The 21603-nt window shown below is 44.8% G+C and overlaps 1 protein-coding gene across 3 annotated transcripts in view; it reads right to left on the reverse strand.

Annotated features, from left to right (window-relative positions):
• Positions 1-1007: 1007 nt before the first annotated feature.
• Positions 1008-21603, reverse strand: part of ANO4 (anoctamin 4) — a 167258-nt gene continuing 146662 nt past the window's right edge. For 2 of the 3 annotated variants that reach the window (XM_078601491.1, XM_078601493.1), the window contains 11 exons: positions 18946-19110; positions 17047-17083; positions 15494-15605; positions 14559-14616; positions 12618-12715; positions 8773-8921; positions 7976-8128; positions 6271-6418; positions 3426-3542; positions 2155-2266; positions 1008-1349 (listed from right to left, as the gene is read on the reverse strand). In XM_078601491.1, the coding sequence (XP_078457617.1) occupies positions 1170-1349; positions 2155-2266; positions 3426-3542; positions 6271-6418; positions 7976-8128; positions 8773-8921; positions 12618-12715; positions 14559-14616; positions 15494-15605; positions 17047-17083; positions 18946-19110 (1329 nt within the window). In that variant the 3' untranslated portion in view covers positions 1008-1169. Of the gene's footprint in view, positions 1350-2154; positions 2267-3425; positions 3543-6270; positions 6419-7975; positions 8129-8772; positions 8922-12617; positions 12716-14558; positions 14617-15493; positions 15606-17046; positions 17084-18945; positions 19111-21603 lie in introns of those variants that run through there. The other variant, XM_078601492.1, reaches the window with a different exon arrangement.

A 21603-nucleotide genomic window follows, 5' to 3' on the forward strand; every position in this document is an offset into this window, starting at 1 on the left:
TATTCTTTAGTTTACAATATATTAATCGAATCACACACGTAAGAATCAACGTATTCTGATTTGTATGTGTTACATGTCACGTGTTCATGGCACCCCTGCAGCAACTAGAGATGCTACTATTCACCACGATGATAAAAAAAACAATTCATGAATTTGCGAGCCTGAATCGCGGACAATCAATTGAATTCGCCAGTGGGGTGAATAGTTCCACCCTGAGTTTTACCACCCCAAGTGCCTTGTAGAGGATGACAATCTTAAACAATCTTAAGCATATTTGTGGAAAGCGCTGTAGAACATTTACATGAATGTTATTAGTGCGTTGAGATTACCGCTGGCACATCAGTGATGTTTTGATTTCCAGGGCAGTTTCAAATCAAATCTTATTATTTAGACTGGAGGAATCCGATGAGCTATAAAGCTCTTTTCCACAGACGTCCAGTCGACATGATCATCCATTCTCACTACTTCAAGCTTTGCTCTTCTTTTTGTCTGCTGTATTTTTGTTCAGTCATAACCCTCACGCGCCATTTTTTCCACGTGGGAGCATCTCCGGCAAAAAGAAACCACCCCACGGTTGCCGCCTTTTTTTGGAGTCGGGTGGCTCCGAGGTCAGAGCGCCCAATTGTCACCGATCAGACCCCTGCGTTTGAATTCGTGCAGCCGCCCTTGATCAACGGTCTCAGGCCCCCTCGCCGATGACTGCACACAAACAAAAAAAAACTCCAACCGATTACTTGAATTTGGTTCTGCGTTTAGTTTGGCTTAAATTCCAGCTCTAAGAATGATATATCATCCATAATAGAGGTTTTATATCAGTTTGATTCACGTGACGGACATTAACTCTCATATGCAGAGTGGGTATGAAGATGTTTCCCACTACTGTGTGAACCAGAAGTCACTAAAAGGGATCTCAGAGGTAGCTCTGTAATATCTACTTCCATGGGCGATTTTCTAACACGAAGGGTTGCACTGCGAGATATCCGAACGGATACTTTGTCTCAGATGGGAAATAAATAAATTCGAAAGACAAAAGTGCTTCTTTTTAATGAACCAGGTCACAAAAAGACGCTCTTATATGTTCAGGTGCGAGTGGACACATGGGGGGGGGGGGGGGTGTAGGGAGGAGGGGTGTTCTTAGTAGTTCAACGGTGGCATGGGCAGCCAAGCCCTCAGGGCCACTCATGGAAGAAACGGCCGGTCTTCTTGCGCTCCTTGCGCAAGGCGTCGAGGTCGGCCTCGTGCACCATCTCCTGCACGAGGAACTTCTCGCGGTGCATGCGCTCCTTCAGCCCCTTGGGGATGTCCGGGATCATGTAGGCGATGATGAGCTTGATGAAGTACACCAGGTGCTGTCAACCAAGGCGCAAGGGGACAGTCGGCAGCGTTAAAGTTCGCCGTACAGACGGCGGCTTCGGCGGCGCTTTCGGTTTCCGCGAACACCTGAAGGCTGCCGTTTGCTTTTTCTTAACGCGGAGGCTTTCGCGAATTAATATTATCCGTAACAGAGATTCTTTGGCTAGACCGCGTAAATATAAATGTGTCGTTATAAGCCCGCCACCATCCGGTGTGTCACGTAAAACAAAACGTGCCAATTCGTTACTCGTTCATCGGCCAGAGTGGCCTGATGAGGCTGGTTGTAATTATCAGCGAAACGTCACGATACTCAAATTGTAAATGTTGTGGGTTTACTCTCCAACACACCGGTGTGCTGAACTAGTAACTAATGGACATGTTTTATTTACGTGACAAACCTTACTAATCGGCTGTGTCGGGTGGTGGTGGGTTTAATGACACATTTATATTTACGCGATCCAACCCAACATCTATATTATGTGTGCTTTTGAGTTTCAGGTTAAAAGCAGAATGATGAACAAACATAATTAAAAACATCAATATGATGATGATGATAATTGAAACATATTCGAATAAATCAGTGTAATATGATGATCGTAATCGAGTTGTTTATCAACAGGCGTCCCGAGCAAGCGACCGCAATCAAACAATAACTCCGTTTGTTTTTATTATCGCCAAGTCCTGACCGAGACTTGAAGCCGCAACCTTCTGACTTGTGAGCTGCGCCTTCTAACCAGAGCGCGCTAAAAACTGGCCACTTCCAGCCAAAACAACTCCCATGAAGCCGCTGGCCGTCTGTACCTCAAACACGATGATGAAAGCCAGTCGGGCGGCCAGCACGTGCCAGAACTGTAGCGTGAACTTGTAGGGCTCCTCCCTGTTTGTGCTTGGGGCCTCTCTGTAGTCGCGGTATCTGGCGGGAGGGTGTGACAGTTAAAGGACACTTTATTATTAAAGCTGAAATTTTCCGCATTGAACAGGTCACCGATGGGAGTTTGGGGCTGTAGCACGTGTTGTTTCGGCACGATGTCCGACGTTTCGCTCCACGTGCCAAACTTGAAGCTCGGATTCAGGAACTGAAGTTCACTTTCAGAAGGAGCGCCCCAAGCGTGTGGAGCGAAACGTCGAACATCGTGCCACAAAGAACATCCGGTGCAACCCGAACACACACCAGAGAGCTGTACAGCATGACCGAAAAAACACATGCGGTAGCATTTTATAATTTGACAATAAGTGCTAGGTTTAACAAAAGTTCTCGGTTGCATTTTGTCACGTGTCATCGTGGAATGTCAACGGTGCTTATTTGATGATGCATGGCAGCTGCAGCTGTTTGCAAAATGACTGGCATAAGTTAAGGGTGTCCACTTTCGTCTAAACGAATATTAAACCAACATGCACCAATTAAGACAGATTGCAAGGATTGAGTATATCACTTATGAATGATCCCTAACAAAGCTTAATATGAACATCACCGTAGGCTTTCTGAATCCAAGCTTTGTAAATGGGGTGTTCATATATGCACTGAGCTCATCCAACGAAGAGTGCATTTGTGAATAGGACCCATGGTGTATTATACATTAATGGGGGGGGGGGGCGGGGGTAACTGACAGTGTGCAGCTAAGTGTTTTGCAGTGAAGTGATGGTAGATGCATTCATGTGAGTGTGTACATCAGTCCGAGTGGGGAGTGGTGGGGTAGTGCTTGGCATGTTGTGGTACAAACTCGGCGACCTGTGCTTGATTTTTGTTCACCGCCAAAATCGGGGGGCGAATATCTGAACCGGTTCTGGGCCTCCACTCGTCAATGGCCTTTCTGCCAGCAGTCAGATGAACAAGCAATTGCAGTGCTGCACCTTTAACTTTCGCCCCTCATCTATCGCCAGCGTAAGAATCAATATTGTTAGATTGATCAATGCATCCTTACACACCGTGTACCACTCCCATAATAATAATGATAATCCTTACCAATAACAATCTCTGCTCACTGCCAGCACTTGCTCCAGGCAATTTGTGCCAGGGCTGCACAGGAGGATCTCTGTGTGGGTGTGCACGTGCGTGCGTTTCACATTGATACCTGCAAATTAGTGGCCCGTCCTTCTTGTCCGATCGAGATGACAACGGATTCCCGGTGGGTTCAAAATCACTGACGTTGAACACCGAAAGGCTGCTGTTAACATAGCCCTCCAGGCAACTGTATGAATTAAGACAGAAAAAACGCATGTTTTCACTAGCTCAGGGTCAAGTATGACATACAAAAAAGCATTACTTTTGTTCATGTACCTACGAACAAAATGTGCAATATCCCGGCCACGCCCACCACCTCCTACTGCCAAATTGGTCTATGAAATACACCATCTCCTTCAAACTTGGTTTGGCCGTGGGTGTGATTGTTAGTACTCACTGGATCGGTAATTGAGAGGTCGCTGGTTCGATCTCCTGGCATGGCAATTGAAACAATGTTGGGCAATTTTCTTTGCACCGTCCACCGAACAGAATGAACGGGTACAGAACAGAATGAACGGGTACAGTACAGTTGATCGATCGGCAGGTCACGTTGGGTGGGGTAAAGTTGGGATAGTCCTTTCCCTCCTTTTCCCAAGACATCTGGCCAGTGTACAGTATACAAGTAGGCCAAATTCCCTCCAGAGGGGATCTCTAGAGCATCCTTTTTTGAAAGCCCTTCATACAGCAGTGGCGTGAGCAAGCAATTACAAGGCTGCACCTTTGCCAGAACCCTACTAATCCTGTGATGCAATTAATTGCTGCATTTTTTTCGCTTATTGTACTTGCTCAATTTTATTTCTAAAAGTTTCCAACACCTTATCAGCATATAGCTTGCATATCATTTTTTGGGGATGAATGGTAAATGCTCGATTATTACATTCACAATTTGATTAGGCTATTTTAAATAATGATTCATTTTAATCATTGCATGTCCACCGAATAATGTATTTATATATCCAGCACAATTAATTTTTGCATCTGCCTCACGCAATTTAAACGATTATCGTGTCTGTTGCCAAGTCGACGAAATTATCTATGAAAGGATACCTTCAGGATTGCGAAAATTGATTTGAGTTTTGAATTACGGGTACCGATCTCAGAATTCGTTCTCAGGAGGCATGAAGGTTAGTGCTTGCATCTGGACCGGTGTGTCAGAAAAGCCGCAGGGCAAGCCGTTGTTGTTGTTGTTTATAAGGGCATGCAATAAAAGCAGAGCTTGTTCGTCAGCACAATCCATCCTTAAATATCAAAAGCATCAAGGCACACATTCAAGGCAGGTGAAATCAAGCAAGGATTCCTCGCCTACCAGGCTTGACCCACCATGCATACTGCCACTTATGATTCCTTCCCCTATAGAGAGCTGAACACTGCTATGTAATAGGCCACATCACGTAATTAACCACCGGGATACATTTATCCCACAGCTTGTGATCCGGCAGGTTCCATGTGCAAGTGTATAACTGCGGGTTCTCCCACCTCTTCCAAGACACCTGACCAGCGTGTAAAAGTAGGCCGAAATAGCCTCGCGTGCTTCCGCCATGAGTAACGTGAGCAAGCACTTGCAGGGCTACACCTTTGCCTTAACATTTATCCCAGATAATTAATGAAGTTATAATTATCCAGTATTTTCACATCTTGTTCTTCGGACCAAATGCATTGATTATTTTTATACGTAGTATTTAGGAACGTAGACAAAAAAAAAACCCATTTATATTTTATAGACTGCACAAATAATAATAATAATGTACTCATAATTGGGTTGCCTGGTGTACAAAACAGTTGTTCAATTACATATTGTTCTCTAAAAATGTGAAATTAAATATAATTGGGCCAGGTGGCTCAGTGATTGGGAGAACAGCTTGCAATGGGGATGTTGCGAGTTCAAACCCTGGTCTGGGGCTGACTGCCCATCATCCCTTTTGCTGGAAAGTCAACAGTGATTGTCCTTTGTGTAGACTTGCACCCCTGCCAGAGGAATGTGGAACTTCCACCACTGGCTCAGGGCTATACATGTGAGATGAGTACTGCCACAATGGGCGCCACGGTGACGAAATGTTCACTACCTCGCCTGGTATACAGACGGTTGTAGGTTCGATCCCGACCCGAAGGCCTGTATATTGGGCGTTGGCAAGTTCGCCCCTCGTGGTCGCGTGGATTTCCCTCCAGGTCCTCCAGTTTTTCCTTCCACATTTAGCATCAACTTAACACGTTCAGAGTATTTGGCTGATCGCAATTCCCACCTGATGAGCCATTTCATTGAGCAATCATTTATGGCCAGGTCGTTTCTGCAAAAGAGCTCCACAGCTCGGTGGGCCTTATCTGTTAGAATGAAACAAAGTTTAGTTTTATTTGGGCAGGAAGTCTTAATTTGACTTTCGAGTATAATTCTAGTTTTATTATACAAGGCGCACGCGCTTGTATTATGTCCAAATAATAACAATCCAACATCTTCTTGGTTCTTTCGGTAAAGTCACGTAGAAGGGAAGTAATAAAATAATACAAATAAATACATAATAAAATAATTCTCACGACGTTTCGGCCACAACGCAAGCAGCCGTCCTCAGGTGAGGTAAATATACGCTCCAAGCGTGGTGGTGTTTCATTCAGACGCTGTCTCCCCGACAGACCTGGTCTTCACCTGAGGACGGCTGCTTGCGTTGTGGCCGAAACGTCGTGAGAATTATTTTATTATGTTTTATTTGTATTATTTTATTACTTCCCTTCCACGTGACTTTACCGAAAGAACCAAGAAGATGAATCCCTGCAGTCACGAAAGCTTTAAATCGAAAATTTGAGTATAATTCTAGTTTTATTATACAAGGCGCACGCGCTTGTATTATGTCCAAATAATAACATTCCAACACTCCCCCCCCACTGCCAATGAGAATCTTGGTCCGCCCGGTGGCACCGCTTACTCTCTCTCTGACTCCGTCATGCGTGCGCAGGGCCCATATTGGTAGAAGTAGACGAGACGCGGGATGAAGTCGGACGTCACGGCGATGACGAACGCGTTGGTGATGACGGAGACGACTCCGATGCCCTCCAATATGCCGTACCAAACCCCTGCGCGCGAGGACGATATGTCAGGTGCGTGCGTCGGAGCGCAATGACAAAGACACCCGCCCACCCCGTATAGCCTTGACAGACTGTTTGGGCAAGTGCATTTAGCGAGCACCTCCGAAGGCCGGCACGGCACGTAAGGGGCTGGGTGGCCAGGACCACGCCCGGCCGCCTTTGTCTCCCCAGTGGCGATGTTTACACACACCGCACCAGGTACTCATTTGATGTTGAGTCGACCTAGGGGAGGCCCAGAACCGGTTCAGATAATTGTCACTGGTGTTGGCTGTGAGTGGGAATTAAACTCGGGTCACTGGGTTCGTAGCGCAGCGTGCAAACCGCTACGCTACCGCTCCCCGCATACACGCACACACACGTTAAGAGGGCAAGTCACAGCCGCCTTTTTTCTGTGATTCCTTCTGTACGCTTGGCTCTTGAACAACAATAAAAACAATCGTTGACAAAAAAAGAGGCGAGGTCACAGCCGATGCTGTGCACGCACCCTCCCCACCCCACAGTAACACCACGAGTGCAGACAAGATTATGCACACTCTACCATTCACGTCACAGTGGGAATTGCAACACACGTGTGCACAGCATATACATATATAAAGAAATCAGAGATTCAATTTGGATGTTAAAAAAAACGTCAGCTTTCCAAGTCTTGGATTCATGAAGACAACTTTCGCATCTTTAATCAGATTTCTGAGATAATTTACATAACGTAATAATTTAACGTTACTTCACACACCGTGGGTGCACTTCGCTTCCCCTATGACGCCAAGCACCATGTGATGTCATCTCGATGGGCGGCTCACAATAATTCATATAATTAAGATACCCCCGAGGACAAACCCTGCATATCCATTATATTTATTTCTTATTATTACCACTACTACTACCAGTGCATGTCAAGTGGAGGGGATAGGAAGACGCGGGGAATTACTTTGAGTAGCTTATGGCTATTTCCATGCCCGTGTGTTCGTATTGATAGATGACGTGGGATCGTTATGATCGTTATGGATCAGAGGTCACTTGAAATGATCTCAGAGGTATATCTGTGATATCCACTTCTCTGGCCTGTCCTCTAATATAAAGGGCTGCACTCTTCTGCCGATTTCTGGGTCAATAATGACTTCCATAACAATATGAGGTGTTAATTACCTCGCCTGGCATGCAGCAGGTCGTGGATTCGATCCTGACCCTGATGCATGTACAGTATATTTGGAGTTTGCAAGTTCTCCCTATAGTCGCGTCCTCCAGTTTTTCCCACCACATTTAGAAACATGCATTTCCAGTATTTGGCTGCTATAAATGTCCACATGATAAGCCACTTTACTGAGCTATCATTTGTGGCCAGGTCACTTCTGAAAAATAGCTATCTAGCTCAGTGGGCTGTAGCCTGGTAAAATTCACGTTTCACTTTATTTTAGTTTGACGATAGCTCTGAATGGATGCTTCATCTCATGACATGGCGCTCGATTGTACAAGCGGGATAACATTGTGGGAAAGCGAGGAATAGAATGCGCTGTCAAAACAATCCGCGAGTACGAGCGCGCTCACCAATGTCCTTGGCGCGGCAAGCCAGCGAGCGCCTCCACTGCGTGACGAACTTGTACGCGTCCAGACGGATCTCGATGATGTTGTTGAGCAGAGCGAGCAACGGCGCCAGGGGGAAAGCCGCCACGAAGATGGTGGTGAAGCCAAACTGCAAGACTGCGCCCGGCACAAGAAGCACACAACGGCAGTGGTTTTATAGACTGTTCAACGTTATAGGACTGCAGGGATGTATCCACGCATGTCGAACTGAATTCTGACCGCACGAAGCCAACCGTGCTAATCGGAGGTGCGGGATGAGCGTAGTGAGGCAAGCTCCACACCCGCCGTCTTGGTGCCACGGTGGTGGAGATGTTAACTACCTCGCCTGGTATACAGGAGGTCGTGGGTTCGATCGCGACCCTGACGCCTGCATATTTGGAGTTTCCATGTTCTTTCTCCCCGTGGTCGGGTGGATTTTTCTCCGGGTCCTCCGGTTTTTCCCTCCACATTTAGAAATAGTCTTTTAGGGTATTTGGCTGCGATACATTTCGAGATGATAGGCCACTTCGTTCAGCTATCATTTGTGACCAGTTCGCTTTCGCAAGAGCTGTATAGCTCAGTGAGCCTTACCTGGTAAAAAAAGCAATAAATAGTTTAAAATAGTTTCAGTCTTTGTTTCCCGGGTGCTTATGTTAACACACCGTGGTTAGCAAACTGCGTGAAAAATCCGATGCAGCTTAGCTCGATTCCACTCCGCGGCTAACGCCAGCGGCGATCTATTGATGCATCCCCCTTGAGCGATGGACACTCTAAAGACTCACTCATCTCCAGGTATTCGTCAAAGAGGCCGTAGGTGTTGATCTGCTGCAGGCTGTAGTCCTGCTCCCACTGAGGCAGCAGCGCCATGTCATCCTCTGTCGTCTCCATCTCATGCTGCAGCTTCTTCTTTGCCCACCAGTTCTGGAGGAGCCTTTACCCACGTGTGCGTGCGTGCGTGTGGGTAGGGGTGGACAAAGAGTAGGGGAGAGTGGTTAGTACGCTGTACTCTGAACTTGACAGCCCGATTTCGATTTAAAGCTTCTTTCGTGACTGCAGGGATTCATCTTCTTGGTTCTTTCGGTAAAGTCACGTAGAAGGGAAGTAATAAAATAATAAAAATAAAACATAATAAAATAATTCTCACGACGTTTCGGCCACAACGCAAGCAGCCGTCATCAGGTGAAGAAACGTCGTGAGAATAATTTTATTATGTTTTATTTTTATTATTTTATTACTTCCCTTCTACGTGACTTTACCGAAAGAACCAAGAACTTGACAGCCCGAGTTTGATTCCCAGCCCATGGCTGACATCGGTAGTGAGAGATATTTGAAATGGCACGGGACCTTTACTAGGCTGACTCAATCATTTTTATTTCTTTAGAACTGCTTTTAGTGTTTAGTTTGTTGTCCTTCCCCGCGGTTGGCTACGTACGGTGCGAAAGAAGTTCAACATACATATGTAAAATGGGTACCTGGTGCAGTGTGAAAACATCAGAACTGGGGAGACAAAGGTGGCCAGGCGTGGTGTTGGCCACCCATACCATCGTACATAATGCTGGCCTTCACAAATAGTTGCCAAAACAGACTGTATGACTATATGGGGAATCTTTGTCTTTGTATCACAACAACACAATAAAAAAATAAGGAAAAATTAAATAAAGTGTCATGCTACGTGTAATGAATGACTGCCTCGGTAACATAAGATTTAAGTAAAACACAACATCGACGGTGATAACATGAGAATATAAATGGCCATCATTATTTCTAATTTTTGTGAAACAAAAATAATGCCCTAAGCGATTGGAAATAAGAATGATACTCCATCGCAGGAATGCATTTACAGTGTCTGTGTCAGCGCTCATGATTTTTTTTTAGCAAGAGAAATCAATATATTCTGACTGAACAATTCAGCCAACAGGGCATCATTAAGGCCACCTGTGGCCCCAATAGCATGGAAATCATTATTGACCCAGCAGTCAGCATTGATGCTAGAGATTGCTTCAGGTTATCAAGGAAACCTTGTGCATATGACCAATCAAGATCAGCTGAAACAAAGCTGATTCTGAGTATTAGTATAGCTTTGTGTTAAAACATGTATTACAGTTGTTCATATCTGTCCCATTTTTGCTCAGGATTGAAATTTGTTGGTAAAGCAGATCGCTTTTACTCATTGTAATATCATCACGAGATAAATTCTTGGCCAGAAACAATTCATCTCATTATCCCCTCGTGTGTGTAAAATAAATACCGGTTAAAACATTATTGACCAGCGTGGTGAAGTATGGTCAAACAAACCCTCATGACCCGCAGAGGTGTGTGAACACCCTCGTTCAGCAGTGGATTGGACGTAATATTCGCTCTATAATTCTATATTAATCAGATACCTAAAGTTGCGTACCATAGATGGTGATAAATTGGCCTCTCCTGTTCGATTGTAGTTTAGTGCTGCATGAACAAATCAATCTTGATTTGAAGATTTGAAGCTTTCGTGACTGCAGGAATCCATACTCTTTGCTTTTTTCGGTAAAGTCACGTAGTTAGTTTATTTCTAACTACGTGACTTTACTGAAAGAACCAAAGAGCATGAACAAATCACTTGATACTTAGTGGGATATTGCTCATTACCCCTCTGCTGCCACCCCCCCCCCCCCCCCACCACGATACGATACGTTCAATGCATGTTAAAAGTTTTTATAGCAGATAAGATTGTTTCCTGAAAAAACTTTCTATTAAATTGCAGTTCATACAGGTAGGCTAAGAATTTACCTTGTTTTTTACTTTAAATTTTACTGTGCAATACAGTATTGCAATTAATAAATACGTACCGTATATAGTTTATACAGCACGGTACTGTAAATTGCTCTGTTTTGCTAAATTATCACGATTCTTTATGACTCATGGGTAGGCTAGGCCATCTTCGACTTACGATATTTTCGACTTACGATGGGGTCGTCGTAACGCATCTCCTGTTTGATTGTAGTTTAGTGTTGCATGTGGGATGCTGCTCATTACCCCTCTGCCCCCCCCCACCACCCTTTAATCTGGAACGGCACTCTCCCTGCAACATGCGCTGTCAACTCCCCTGCCCCTGTTTAGGTCCCAGACTCAGGGCCTTCCATTTAATCACTGCCGATCGCTTCCTCTCTCTCTCTACGAAACAAATATTCCCAATGATTCCGCACGGTACCTTGAGATGCTGCTGCACTGAAATGCTGTAAATATCTACATTTTATTGTGCGTACAACCATTATATATACAGAGTGGTAGCTCTTGTAATCTCTCATTTACTTGATACAGCTGTCGTGGCTGTGACGGTTCCACCTGAAGACGGAAGCTTGTGTTGCCTCCGAAACGTCGTGATTTTTATTTTTATTTTATTTTACTTTTATTAATTTAAAATTTTTACCTACGTGACTTTACCGAAAAAACCTAAGAATATGATTATGTTGCACCGTATGTAGCCAATCGTGCTAATCGGAGGTGCATACAGAATAAACACCGGCAAGTAAAGTTTCTTCACGTCTATTGTAGTTTCTCGCAGCGTTCCCTAACACCACATTCAAGCAAAAGGTGGCTTGGCCACCCCATCAGCAATGAACAGTATCAAGGCTTGAAATATTGAACACTGCTTCGTGTTGAAAAACACGATTCAGGATTACTCACAAGGAATAGATTTGTTACGTTTCCCTACTACCCAGATCCGAGAGAGTCTACACAAATCTCTGTTCCTTGTGATGACACGGTTACAGACGACATCTGAAAGGCCACTGCCTGAAACAACAACATACTATGAATTTCTTTATTGTAACACAGTGCTAATGTATGTAAAAAAAAATATTTTAATTTATTTTAAATTTCATTATTTTATTTTTATTAATTTTTAATTTCATTTTTTACCTATGTGACTTTACCGAAAAAACTAAGAGTATGAATCCTTGCAGTCACGAAAGCTTCAAAACAGTGCTAATGATTCGGGTTTTGATTTTTGTTGGTGTTTCTGCATAAATGGCAATAACTGATAAAAGTGTACAGCTGCAATTACTTTGCTGATGGAAAGGCCACCACTAGAGGGAGCGCTAGAGAGCTATTAGCCTTGCTCAAATTATATTATTTACTGTTTGATTTAAAACTTTCGTGACTGCAGGGATTCATATTCTTGGTTCTTTCGGTAAAGAAACCAATAATATATATATTTACCTTTTAAATTTCATTAAATGTATGCCACTCATGTGTTCCCATATCTGATATTGTAATCAAGGTCGCCCCATTAAAAAACTCAATTAGTCTCAATGGGTTTTCAGCCGGTTCAACAATAATGGAGCCGCTTGATAAATGAATTGCTGAGCAAAGACCCAAAAAAGAACGAGTGGTCGTCAGCTACTAAATAGACAATAACTAACATGTTCATTCAATCAAGAAAGGTTACGGGGACTTTGGGAAAGAGACGACGCGAGGAAATTCAAAAGGCGAACATTACAAAGGAAGGAGTAGAAAGAGAAGTGATGTGAACTGCAGCGGTCAATCTGGTCGACCGGGTCCTCAATGTGGGTGGAGAGATCAGCGGAGTGACGTTCACAGAAACCGGAACCTTGGTAGTCGCGACAGAACATGAGCAGCGGTGGCTTACGGGAATCCGAGCTCCATGAAGTTGTTCCACGTTTGCTTCAGGACCATTATGATTCCCATCTGCATGCACAGGTCGATGAGGCAGCCGCTGGGGTGGCACTGCACAGGGCAACACGTAAGAAAAGGGTTAGCGTCAGCGGATAAGATGACACGTGTCTGCCAGACAGCGGCGTAGCTAGGATATTTTGCGCGCGGGGACGTGCTATCAAATTGTCGCCCCCCCCCTCCCCCCGTTTAATCACATACCAAAATGTAATTACATGACATGTAGGCTGTGCGTGGCGGGATATATAAACTTTAAGGTTGAGGTGTAGATTTGTGCAGTAGTTTCAGGCTGCCGCGCCCGCCGCAATAAGTTATAATGTAACGTTGTAAGCCTAATTTTGGCGCCCCTTTACCTTGGCGCCCGGGAACATATGTACCCCCCTTCCCCCCCCCTAGCTACGCCTCTGCTGCCAGACCGAGCGCGAGGGCAGTGCGATGATGGGAATGTGCCCTCCATCGGTGGAAGCGGTGGCGACGCGGTCAGGGCGCTCCACTGTGAACCTCGGAAACCTGAGTTTGAATCCCAACCGCGGTCAATATCGGTACTGAGTGACGTATTAATTGATTTGGGGTCGCCACCCAACTTCTCTAACCCGCGTTGAGCAGTGCGGTGAGGTGTGACGCAGCGTGGGGAGGAATTAAGCCAACAGTCGATTGACAACACGCTGTGCGTTACCTTGCCTTGTTATCTTATGGATGCGACATGCAATGGGACATTTGCCAGTTTTGTATTTGATCACAATAGACCTCTCTACACTTTGCGTGATATTCATGTCTGGACTCACAATTAAGTTCGCAGCGGCCGAGTGGCTCAGAGGTCAAAACATTGAACTGACCAACTGATATTCTTAAATTGGAATCCAGGTTGCAGCCATCAGTGATTAAACTGGGTTCTCAAATAGTCTCAGACAGCCAAGAAATTACTGCACAAAGAAACCCAATCACGTAGATTTTCATTCATTTCATTTGGATAAATTCCAGCTCTGAGATATAATAATAATAATAGTTCAATTTGTAACGCGCGCAAATTTGCAGACGTAGTGGCCGCAACTCAGAGGCGCGGAAAACAAAATACCAGTTTGATTGGAATGCGACCAACATTTCTTTCTGTAGCAGGATGCCGAGGAAAGTGAGGGTGTGGTGATAGACATTTCACTTGAAGGGAACTCGGAGGAGGTTCTGTGACACCCGCTTCCGCAGACTGTTCTCTAACACAAGGGGTGATGCAGTGTTCCAAACGGGCATTTTTAAATCCTTTATATTAAGTTCACTTGCTTGCTTGCTTGCGCGCTTACGACCGTGCAAATCTTTCGGTCGTTTTTTAACCCACTTCCCGTGATCCAATCGAGCTGACATTTTGCACACAGACTCGTTGTGCGTGACAATTTATTTTCGTGAAAAACATTTTCCATAACTTTACACTTTTTAGAATTTTTTTTTTTATATTTAATTACCAATTGCTTAATGGTGGCAGGCAATCATCTGACCCATAGGTGGCAGCCATCTCAAGCCAGAGGACGAGAGGACTCTAGCCGCCACGCATATAAAGGATTTATAGTGAAAAACTTAGTTTTTACGGGTTAATTTTTTTTTGTCTCTTGATATGCCACGAAAATCGCAGGTGTAATACAATTAAGGTGTTAATTTTGTTGTGACTGACATTCCTCATATGTTATATGTGCTTACAGAATTGATATTTTTCATCAGACACGTGTTATTTTGGCATTACAAGTATGTAACGCACTGTAACAAATACCTCTTGTGATGTGTGCACACATGCTTATGCATTTATGTTGGTTTCATTTTAAAAAATATCCTGTACAGGTATTATATACCACCCTAGTCAGGATTATTTATTATTGCTTTAAATGTCGTTCGTCGATTGAAAATTCCTTACTTCTTCCAACCTCCAAATATGAAAGAGTTTTTCATATTTCCCAGGGTGACCGGTAAATCTGTTGGAAGCAGAGAGACAGGCATGGTGTGGTTATCGAGGTTTTCTGTTACAAGAAGCCACGGACCAAATGTCAAAAGTCAAAATGCACACACTAAGCTTGCATATTAGAGGAATGTTGAGTTAGATCGCGTAAATATATAAATGTTTCGTTAAAACTCGCCACCACCCGACGCAGCCAACTAGTAAGGTTTGTCACGTAAACACAACATGCCAATTCGTCACTAGTACAGCACACCGGTGTGTTGGAGAGCAAATCCACAACATTTACACACACATATATATACTGTGTGCCTATTGCAAATCACTCAACTGCACAGCTGAAGAGAAAGCAATCCATAGATGTGTGTAAGATAGACCCTTAAGGGATATCAGACGAAGACCTATAACACAATGAACGAGTTGTATTGTTAAACGCGTCACTGCGTTTCTCGGAGTGGAAGCATTCACTCCATGCCTCGGTGCTGAGAGACGGATTTTTATTTAGTTGGCAAAAAATTACAAAGTAAGTGAGAAAGAACCCTCCACGCAGAGTCCTTGTGTCAATCACACTATTGAATAAGGATCATAGATGTAGTAGAGAACAATAGATTTTGCGGCACTGCCCTCTGCAGCCCACAGCATAGTACCGCAGCAACCTATAACATCCAATAAGAATGCAGGCTCAACCCTGGTTAACTTCCGAGATCTGACGCATGCTGGATGAATTGGCCACAGCCCAGTACTGCATATGGTGAGGGGTAAAGTTTGCGTTGCCTCCGCGTTGTGCCGAGTAATTTCTGTCGAAGCGAAAGCGCGGCGGAGTGTGAACGTTTCTTTTGTCGATTACGAACGCGCAGAGCGACCGACGGTCCTTCCCGAAGGAGCGGCCTACCTACCTCCCGAGAAAGAAGGCGACGTAGAAGATGGAGCTGTTGAGGTTGACGAATTGAAAGAGGAACATCTTGAGCGTGAAGCTGTTTTCCCACTCTGCCTCCGTGCGGCATTGCTCTGCGGCGACGTTCACGACACGACATCCAGAACACAAAGAATGTCACGCGCGCGACTTGCACGGCACGAGGACCTCTTGTGCCCACACAGCCGCAACTCTGGAGGTTGGGACTCTTCTCTTCAGCGGATGGTTCCCGGTGATTGGCAAAATGGCCCGCAAATTACTCAAATGGGATTACACCACCCGACTGCGAAAACGTGGAAGGACCTTGCTGAAAAAGTGTCTTGAGAGTCAGTGAGGCTTTCCTAGGTAAACTCAAATAATAATAATTGTTTAGGTTACAGCTAGGATCAGCCACGTTCACCTAACACATACTCCGGTTTCTCTGCACTATAATTATATTAAATCTACACAAATACTTGCTCCTGAGCCGACTGTTTGCACAGTACTGTGTATTTAAAGGTTAGGTCGTCAGCATACATATTTTAAATCTAGATTGAATTTTTATTTAATTTTACTTTATTATTTTTATCGTGGTTTTTTGCTTTTATTATTTTCAATGCATAATTTTTTTTTTTTTAAACTGACATTTTTATTTTATAATTATTTTATTTTATTTTTGTTTTTTTATCTACGTGACTTTACAGAAAGAACCAAAAATAGTAAAAAGCTAATTTCTTTAAAATTGCTTTTTATCTTTAGATTGTTGTCCTTCCCCGCACCTCCGATTAGCACGGGTTGGCTAGGTACGGTTGCGCAAAAAAGTTCAACATACACACGACATGATCAGCATTCATTTCACACGGGTGAAGGGAGAGAAAAAAAAAGTAAAAAATACCATGATTGTTGTTCAACACCTGCGGGTGTCTTTGAGCCACATCTAGACATGTTCGGGGCATCCTGACCTTCACCACAACAACTGCGTTGGCTGTACCCCAGGTGCCCACACATTTCTAGATTGTTTTAAATTATCAACGTTAAAAAGTATATAAAGCCATCGTTGCTTTTGTTTCAACTACGCAGGATGGCAGTGAAGGAATGAAATGTGCAGCCCCCTTTTAAAAAAAACCTTTCTTAAAGTAATTGGTTGTCTTGCCGACGTGTTTGTGTTCACGTGGGTAAGACCACAAATGCATCACTTGACCCTCGATGATGGAGGAGCAGCTATGAATGATACTAGCACGTGTTAAGATATTTTATTTATCTTATCGCATGCAAGGATAATCTGCAGTATGGATAATCGACCAACAGATAACCGAGATTTTACTGTAATTCAAAAAATCACGTTCCTATTTTATGCAAAGAGGGCTTCAAAAAGCCCCATCACACAAGATGTCACGCTCCAAATAATCGTGACTCGCCATATATTATCACAAACAGGCAGGAATTTACATTTGGTAAACTCCACAGTGCAGACAAATGAGTTTAAGTGCATGGTCTTTAAAGTGATTGCTTTTATAGTCACTCTAAGCCTAACAAAATGATGTACAGCCATCATACCTAGGTTCGTGAGGAACACAGCGACTTTTTCATAAATCTGCAACAACAACAAAAAAACGAACAGTGAGCCGTCAACCGTTTTAAATGAAAACAAAGAACGGCGCATTTTCATTGGAATATTTGACGTGGCAATCGCACCCACGTGAGGCTGCCGAGTGTCCACGTGACCCACTGCACAGGTGTGGGGCAGCAGCAGGTGGTGCAGCACAGAGGTCGCAAACGGGGTTTGATTCCTTACCCGTACCCGGCCACACCAGGGTCGGGTACGGGCTTCATCCCAGAGGTCGCAATCAGGTACCCGATTGCGACCTCTGGGATGAATCCATGTTGCAGGCGCGGGTGGGTTGATTCTAGGAACTTGAATTGTGAGAAGAGACAAGACGTTGGGAAATGAGTGACAAACAGTTACTCACCAGTGACTCACGGTCTACCCGTACCCGGCCGCACCAGGGTCGGGTACGGGTAGCCGGGTATCGGGTAGGGTACGGGTATCGGGTACCCGGTTGCGACCTCTGGCGCAGCAGCAACCTTTGTTAAAATTCCATGGTCCCCCCCCCCCCCTGGTTTCCCACCCTGTCCCCTCTCTACCCCCCCCCCCTCATTGTGTTAGTTATCTGAACCTCATGGCGGGACCCCGGGGTCCCATAAGGCCCCCGCACGCGCATAAACTGCGTTGCGACGTCAGTTTACGTCTGTTGAAGGCGAACGACGCGGCGATCTGTTTCGCTCGACGAGCTCTACACGATGCGCTAATCAAAGTTTCGAAGTTTTGTTTCTTCTGCGCATTCGTCCTCGCCGCTGCGCTTGGACACGACAACAGAACGATCCGCGCCAGGTGGGTCGCGGCGTTTATGTGCGCGGTGGGACGGAGTTGCCAAAAATAAATTAATTACGATTATGACTTCAAAGCGAATTTCCCCAGAAGAAATCATGGAAACTCAGATGATTCGTTCCACAACCGAAACATATTAATGTAAAAAATGATTAATACAGAATACCTTTTTAAATCCTTTATATTAAGTTCACTTGCTTGCCTGTGCACTTACGACCGTGCAAATCTTTCCGTCGTTTTTTATCGACACTTCCCGTGATCCAATCGAGCTGACATTTTGCACACAGACTCGTTGTGCGTGACAATTTATTTTCGTGAAATTTTTTTCCATAACTTTACACTTTTTAGGATTTTTTTTTTTATATTTAATTACCAATTGCTTAATGGTGGCAGGCAATCATATGACCCATAGGTGGCAGCCATCTCAAGCCAGAGGACGAGAGGACTCAAGCCGCCACGCATATAAAGGATTTATAGTGAAAAACTTTGTTTTTACGGGTTAATTTTTTTTTTAACTCGCTTGCTTCTGCAACAACAACTTATCGCAAATGGATGCAGTCATAGCAGGCGGTGCTCATCTATCGATCTCTCCACATGGCTAACGACGATGATGATGATGGATGACGTTTTATGATGAGGCCGGGCTCAGAAGAGATTTGTGTTTATGATTTTACAATGGAGGCCCTTGATGCTCTCACTAAACCCATTAGGGGCGATGTAAAAGGTGAAGGTGCAGCCCTGCAATTGCTTGCTCACTCCACCGCTGGCAGAAGGGTCTCAACTGGAGAGTGTCTGGCGTGCTCCTCCATACTGAGTGGTACACCTCCACTTTACCCCTCCACACGCAACGAGCCCATCAACCGTGGTGGACCCATTCATACTGCTCGGTGAACAGAGGCGGAGATTATAAAAAGAAAAATCCTGCTCAATCGTTTCAGCAGCCATAACAGCAGATGGAATCAAATCGGCGACCTCTGGATTGCAAGTGCAGTGTGCTGACCTTTACACCGCTGTGGCAGGATCGCCCCCCCCCCCCCCAAACACCCATGTACGTGCACAGAACCCACCATGTTGAGGAGCATGATGATCACGAAATTGATGCAGACGCCTGTCCCGGCGGTGAAGAACTGCGAGTAGCTGCGCACAAACACCAACTCGGATGTCGTGAAGACGCTCAGCATGACGACCCGATACACGACCACGCCGAACACAGCAACAATCACCAGGCAGATCTGCAGGTCCAAATCACGTCCGAGAAAATCACTCGTCGTCATTATCATCGTCGTGTTTCATCGTCGTCGTCGTCCTCCTACAGCGCAGGTTTATCATCGCGGTTGCCGCACGTAGCTCTCCACACGTGTTGTTTGGCACGACGGTTTGTATTGTTCCACGTGCCGGGAGCTTTTATTCGGCCCCTGAAGAAGTTCCCAGCATGTGGAGGGAATAAAACGTCACCCAACAACGCGGGGCACTCCTTGAAAAGCGATCGGAGAGCTCTGCGCATCGCCACTACGAATTTACAGTGCACTCAGGTTACAAAAATAGTGCAAAAATACATATTAACAATCGATATTTATTAAGGTGCGATAACATGCACCAGGACATCTCTTCATTGTGGTTATAAATTACACTAATTTATTTATTTGCGGCAGAGAATTACTTCCAAATAGAGGCTGTATTATATTTTGCAAAAACGAGAGATGATATCGAGAGCGAATTTGAAACACACAAATGCTTGTCCAGTAAACTCGAGCGAATCGGTTGCTCCATGTAAAACACTCCCTGCACCCACGTGCCTTCACACGGAGAACATAAACAAGCCTGGTGACATGCTGAATACCGCATTGTCGGATGCCTCTTTGTTGTGACAATAACTTGCAAGTGAAAGCAAATCACCGACATCACAGCGTGCGGATTTTTTTTTCTTTTACTTTGAGGAGATGGCGCCAACCAACTGGAGACAGAATCTCACGTCGTTAGAGCAGGAGACTGGCTGCTTGTCAGCGTTTCCAAACTCCTAAAAGCGAACCTCGAAAAGTCCCGAAGGTGTCACTAGATAATCCTTCAAAAGTCATGATGTCAACCCACTGGGCAATTTACCTTCTCGCAGAAAGTCACCAGAATTGTCACAGTTTGCTTTGATCTAATTCTGTTGCGAGGTAAAGCCCCCGAAAAAATCGCTAGATGCAGTCACAAAACCTCTGGAGCCGGCGAAATTGCAGTAGCCTGTGACTGCAGCATGCATCAAGGGGTTTAAATGTTATCTGGTGGAATATCACCAGCAGGGGTCAGTCAACGACCAGATTCAGGGACTCATCTACTTACGAACATTCAACTTACGAAGTTTTATAGATACGAACACACCTGTTCGTTTGTCCAGTTGCCTGTTCGGATCGAGAGTCGTGAGTTCAACTGCCGCGCAATAGATGGCGGTGGTCGTTCGTTGTCATTACCCAGCATTCCCGGCATTTCTGCCTGGACCGCCACCATTATCTGTTGTTGTGTTGTCGCTGTGCGGTTCACTACGACGCTCTCTTTGTACTTTTCACGAACATTATCAACCCCCCTCATGTCTCATAAGCGTGAGAGTGTTGAAAGTGTTGAGGGTGGTAGTAAGAAGAACCAGTGGCATCTACATCTACAGGAGAATATACAACTTTTAAAGCCATTCCCCGTGTTTAGTGTACATGCCGTACAACATGTTTGGAATCGACAGAGTAAAGTTGGGACTTACGAACAAATCGACTTACGAAGAGACCTCTGGAACCTAACTCGTTTGTAAGTAGAGGCGTCCCCGTACAATAAAAACCCCAACTCTACATAACTGGTACCTCCTTTAATAAAAAAAAAAAAAACATATTTAAAGACCGCACCGATGCACAAATCATGAATGAAAAACAACTAATCACACTCGTCATTAACACGGCCGAGTAGCTGATGACTTATCAAACATGCGGGGATACTGGTGGGAGGGCCGCAAGTGGAAATAACAGGACCCTGCGGGGTGGGCTGGTAGGAACGAATAACCAAATAATATAAACATAATGTATTATTACACTTGTTAAGCCAGGAAAGCCCCACTGAGTCAAAAGGTTTTTGTAGGGTCCTGCCAAGTGTTTGCAGTAGGGGTCGATGTTGATACACGGACGGACGGACGGACGGACGGACGGACGATATAATCTATTGGTGGTCTGGTCCACTTCGTTCCTACCAGTATAAATCTGAAATAAATATACAGAGGACAGCTTCTGAAAGCAAATGCTGAAGCACGTTTCTGTTAGTTATAAGGCAGTGTTAAGCGTTAATAGTTGCATTTTTAAAAATGTTATATTGATGCATGTTAATTAATGTGTGAATCATTCATTATGCACGTTATTTTATTCAACTGCCATAGGTGTAGTAGCATTATCATGACAGTAATAATAATATGCACAAATGTTGCTGATCATCATTTCTAATTTTGTTACTGGTGCTCAAATAGATTGGTGATCCCGAGCTAGTGATTGGAAATTCCACATTCATATGGTGGAGACCAGCCTGCTCACCGGGGCAGTGCTAACTTTACCAACACCAGCGTTGACGGTGAAGCAGAGGTCGCAACCGGGTACCCGATACCCGTACCCTACCCGGCTACCCGTACCCGGCCGGGTACGGGTACGGGTACGGGTAGGCCGTGAGTCACTCGAGAGTAACCGTTTGTCACTCATTTCGGGTAGGGTACGGGT

This window comes from Lampetra planeri, chromosome 16, assembly GCF_965212315.1.
Source record: "Lampetra planeri chromosome 16, kcLamPlan1.2.h2, whole genome shotgun sequence".
Taxonomy (NCBI): domain Eukaryota; kingdom Metazoa; phylum Chordata; class Hyperoartia; order Petromyzontiformes; family Petromyzontidae; genus Lampetra; species Lampetra planeri.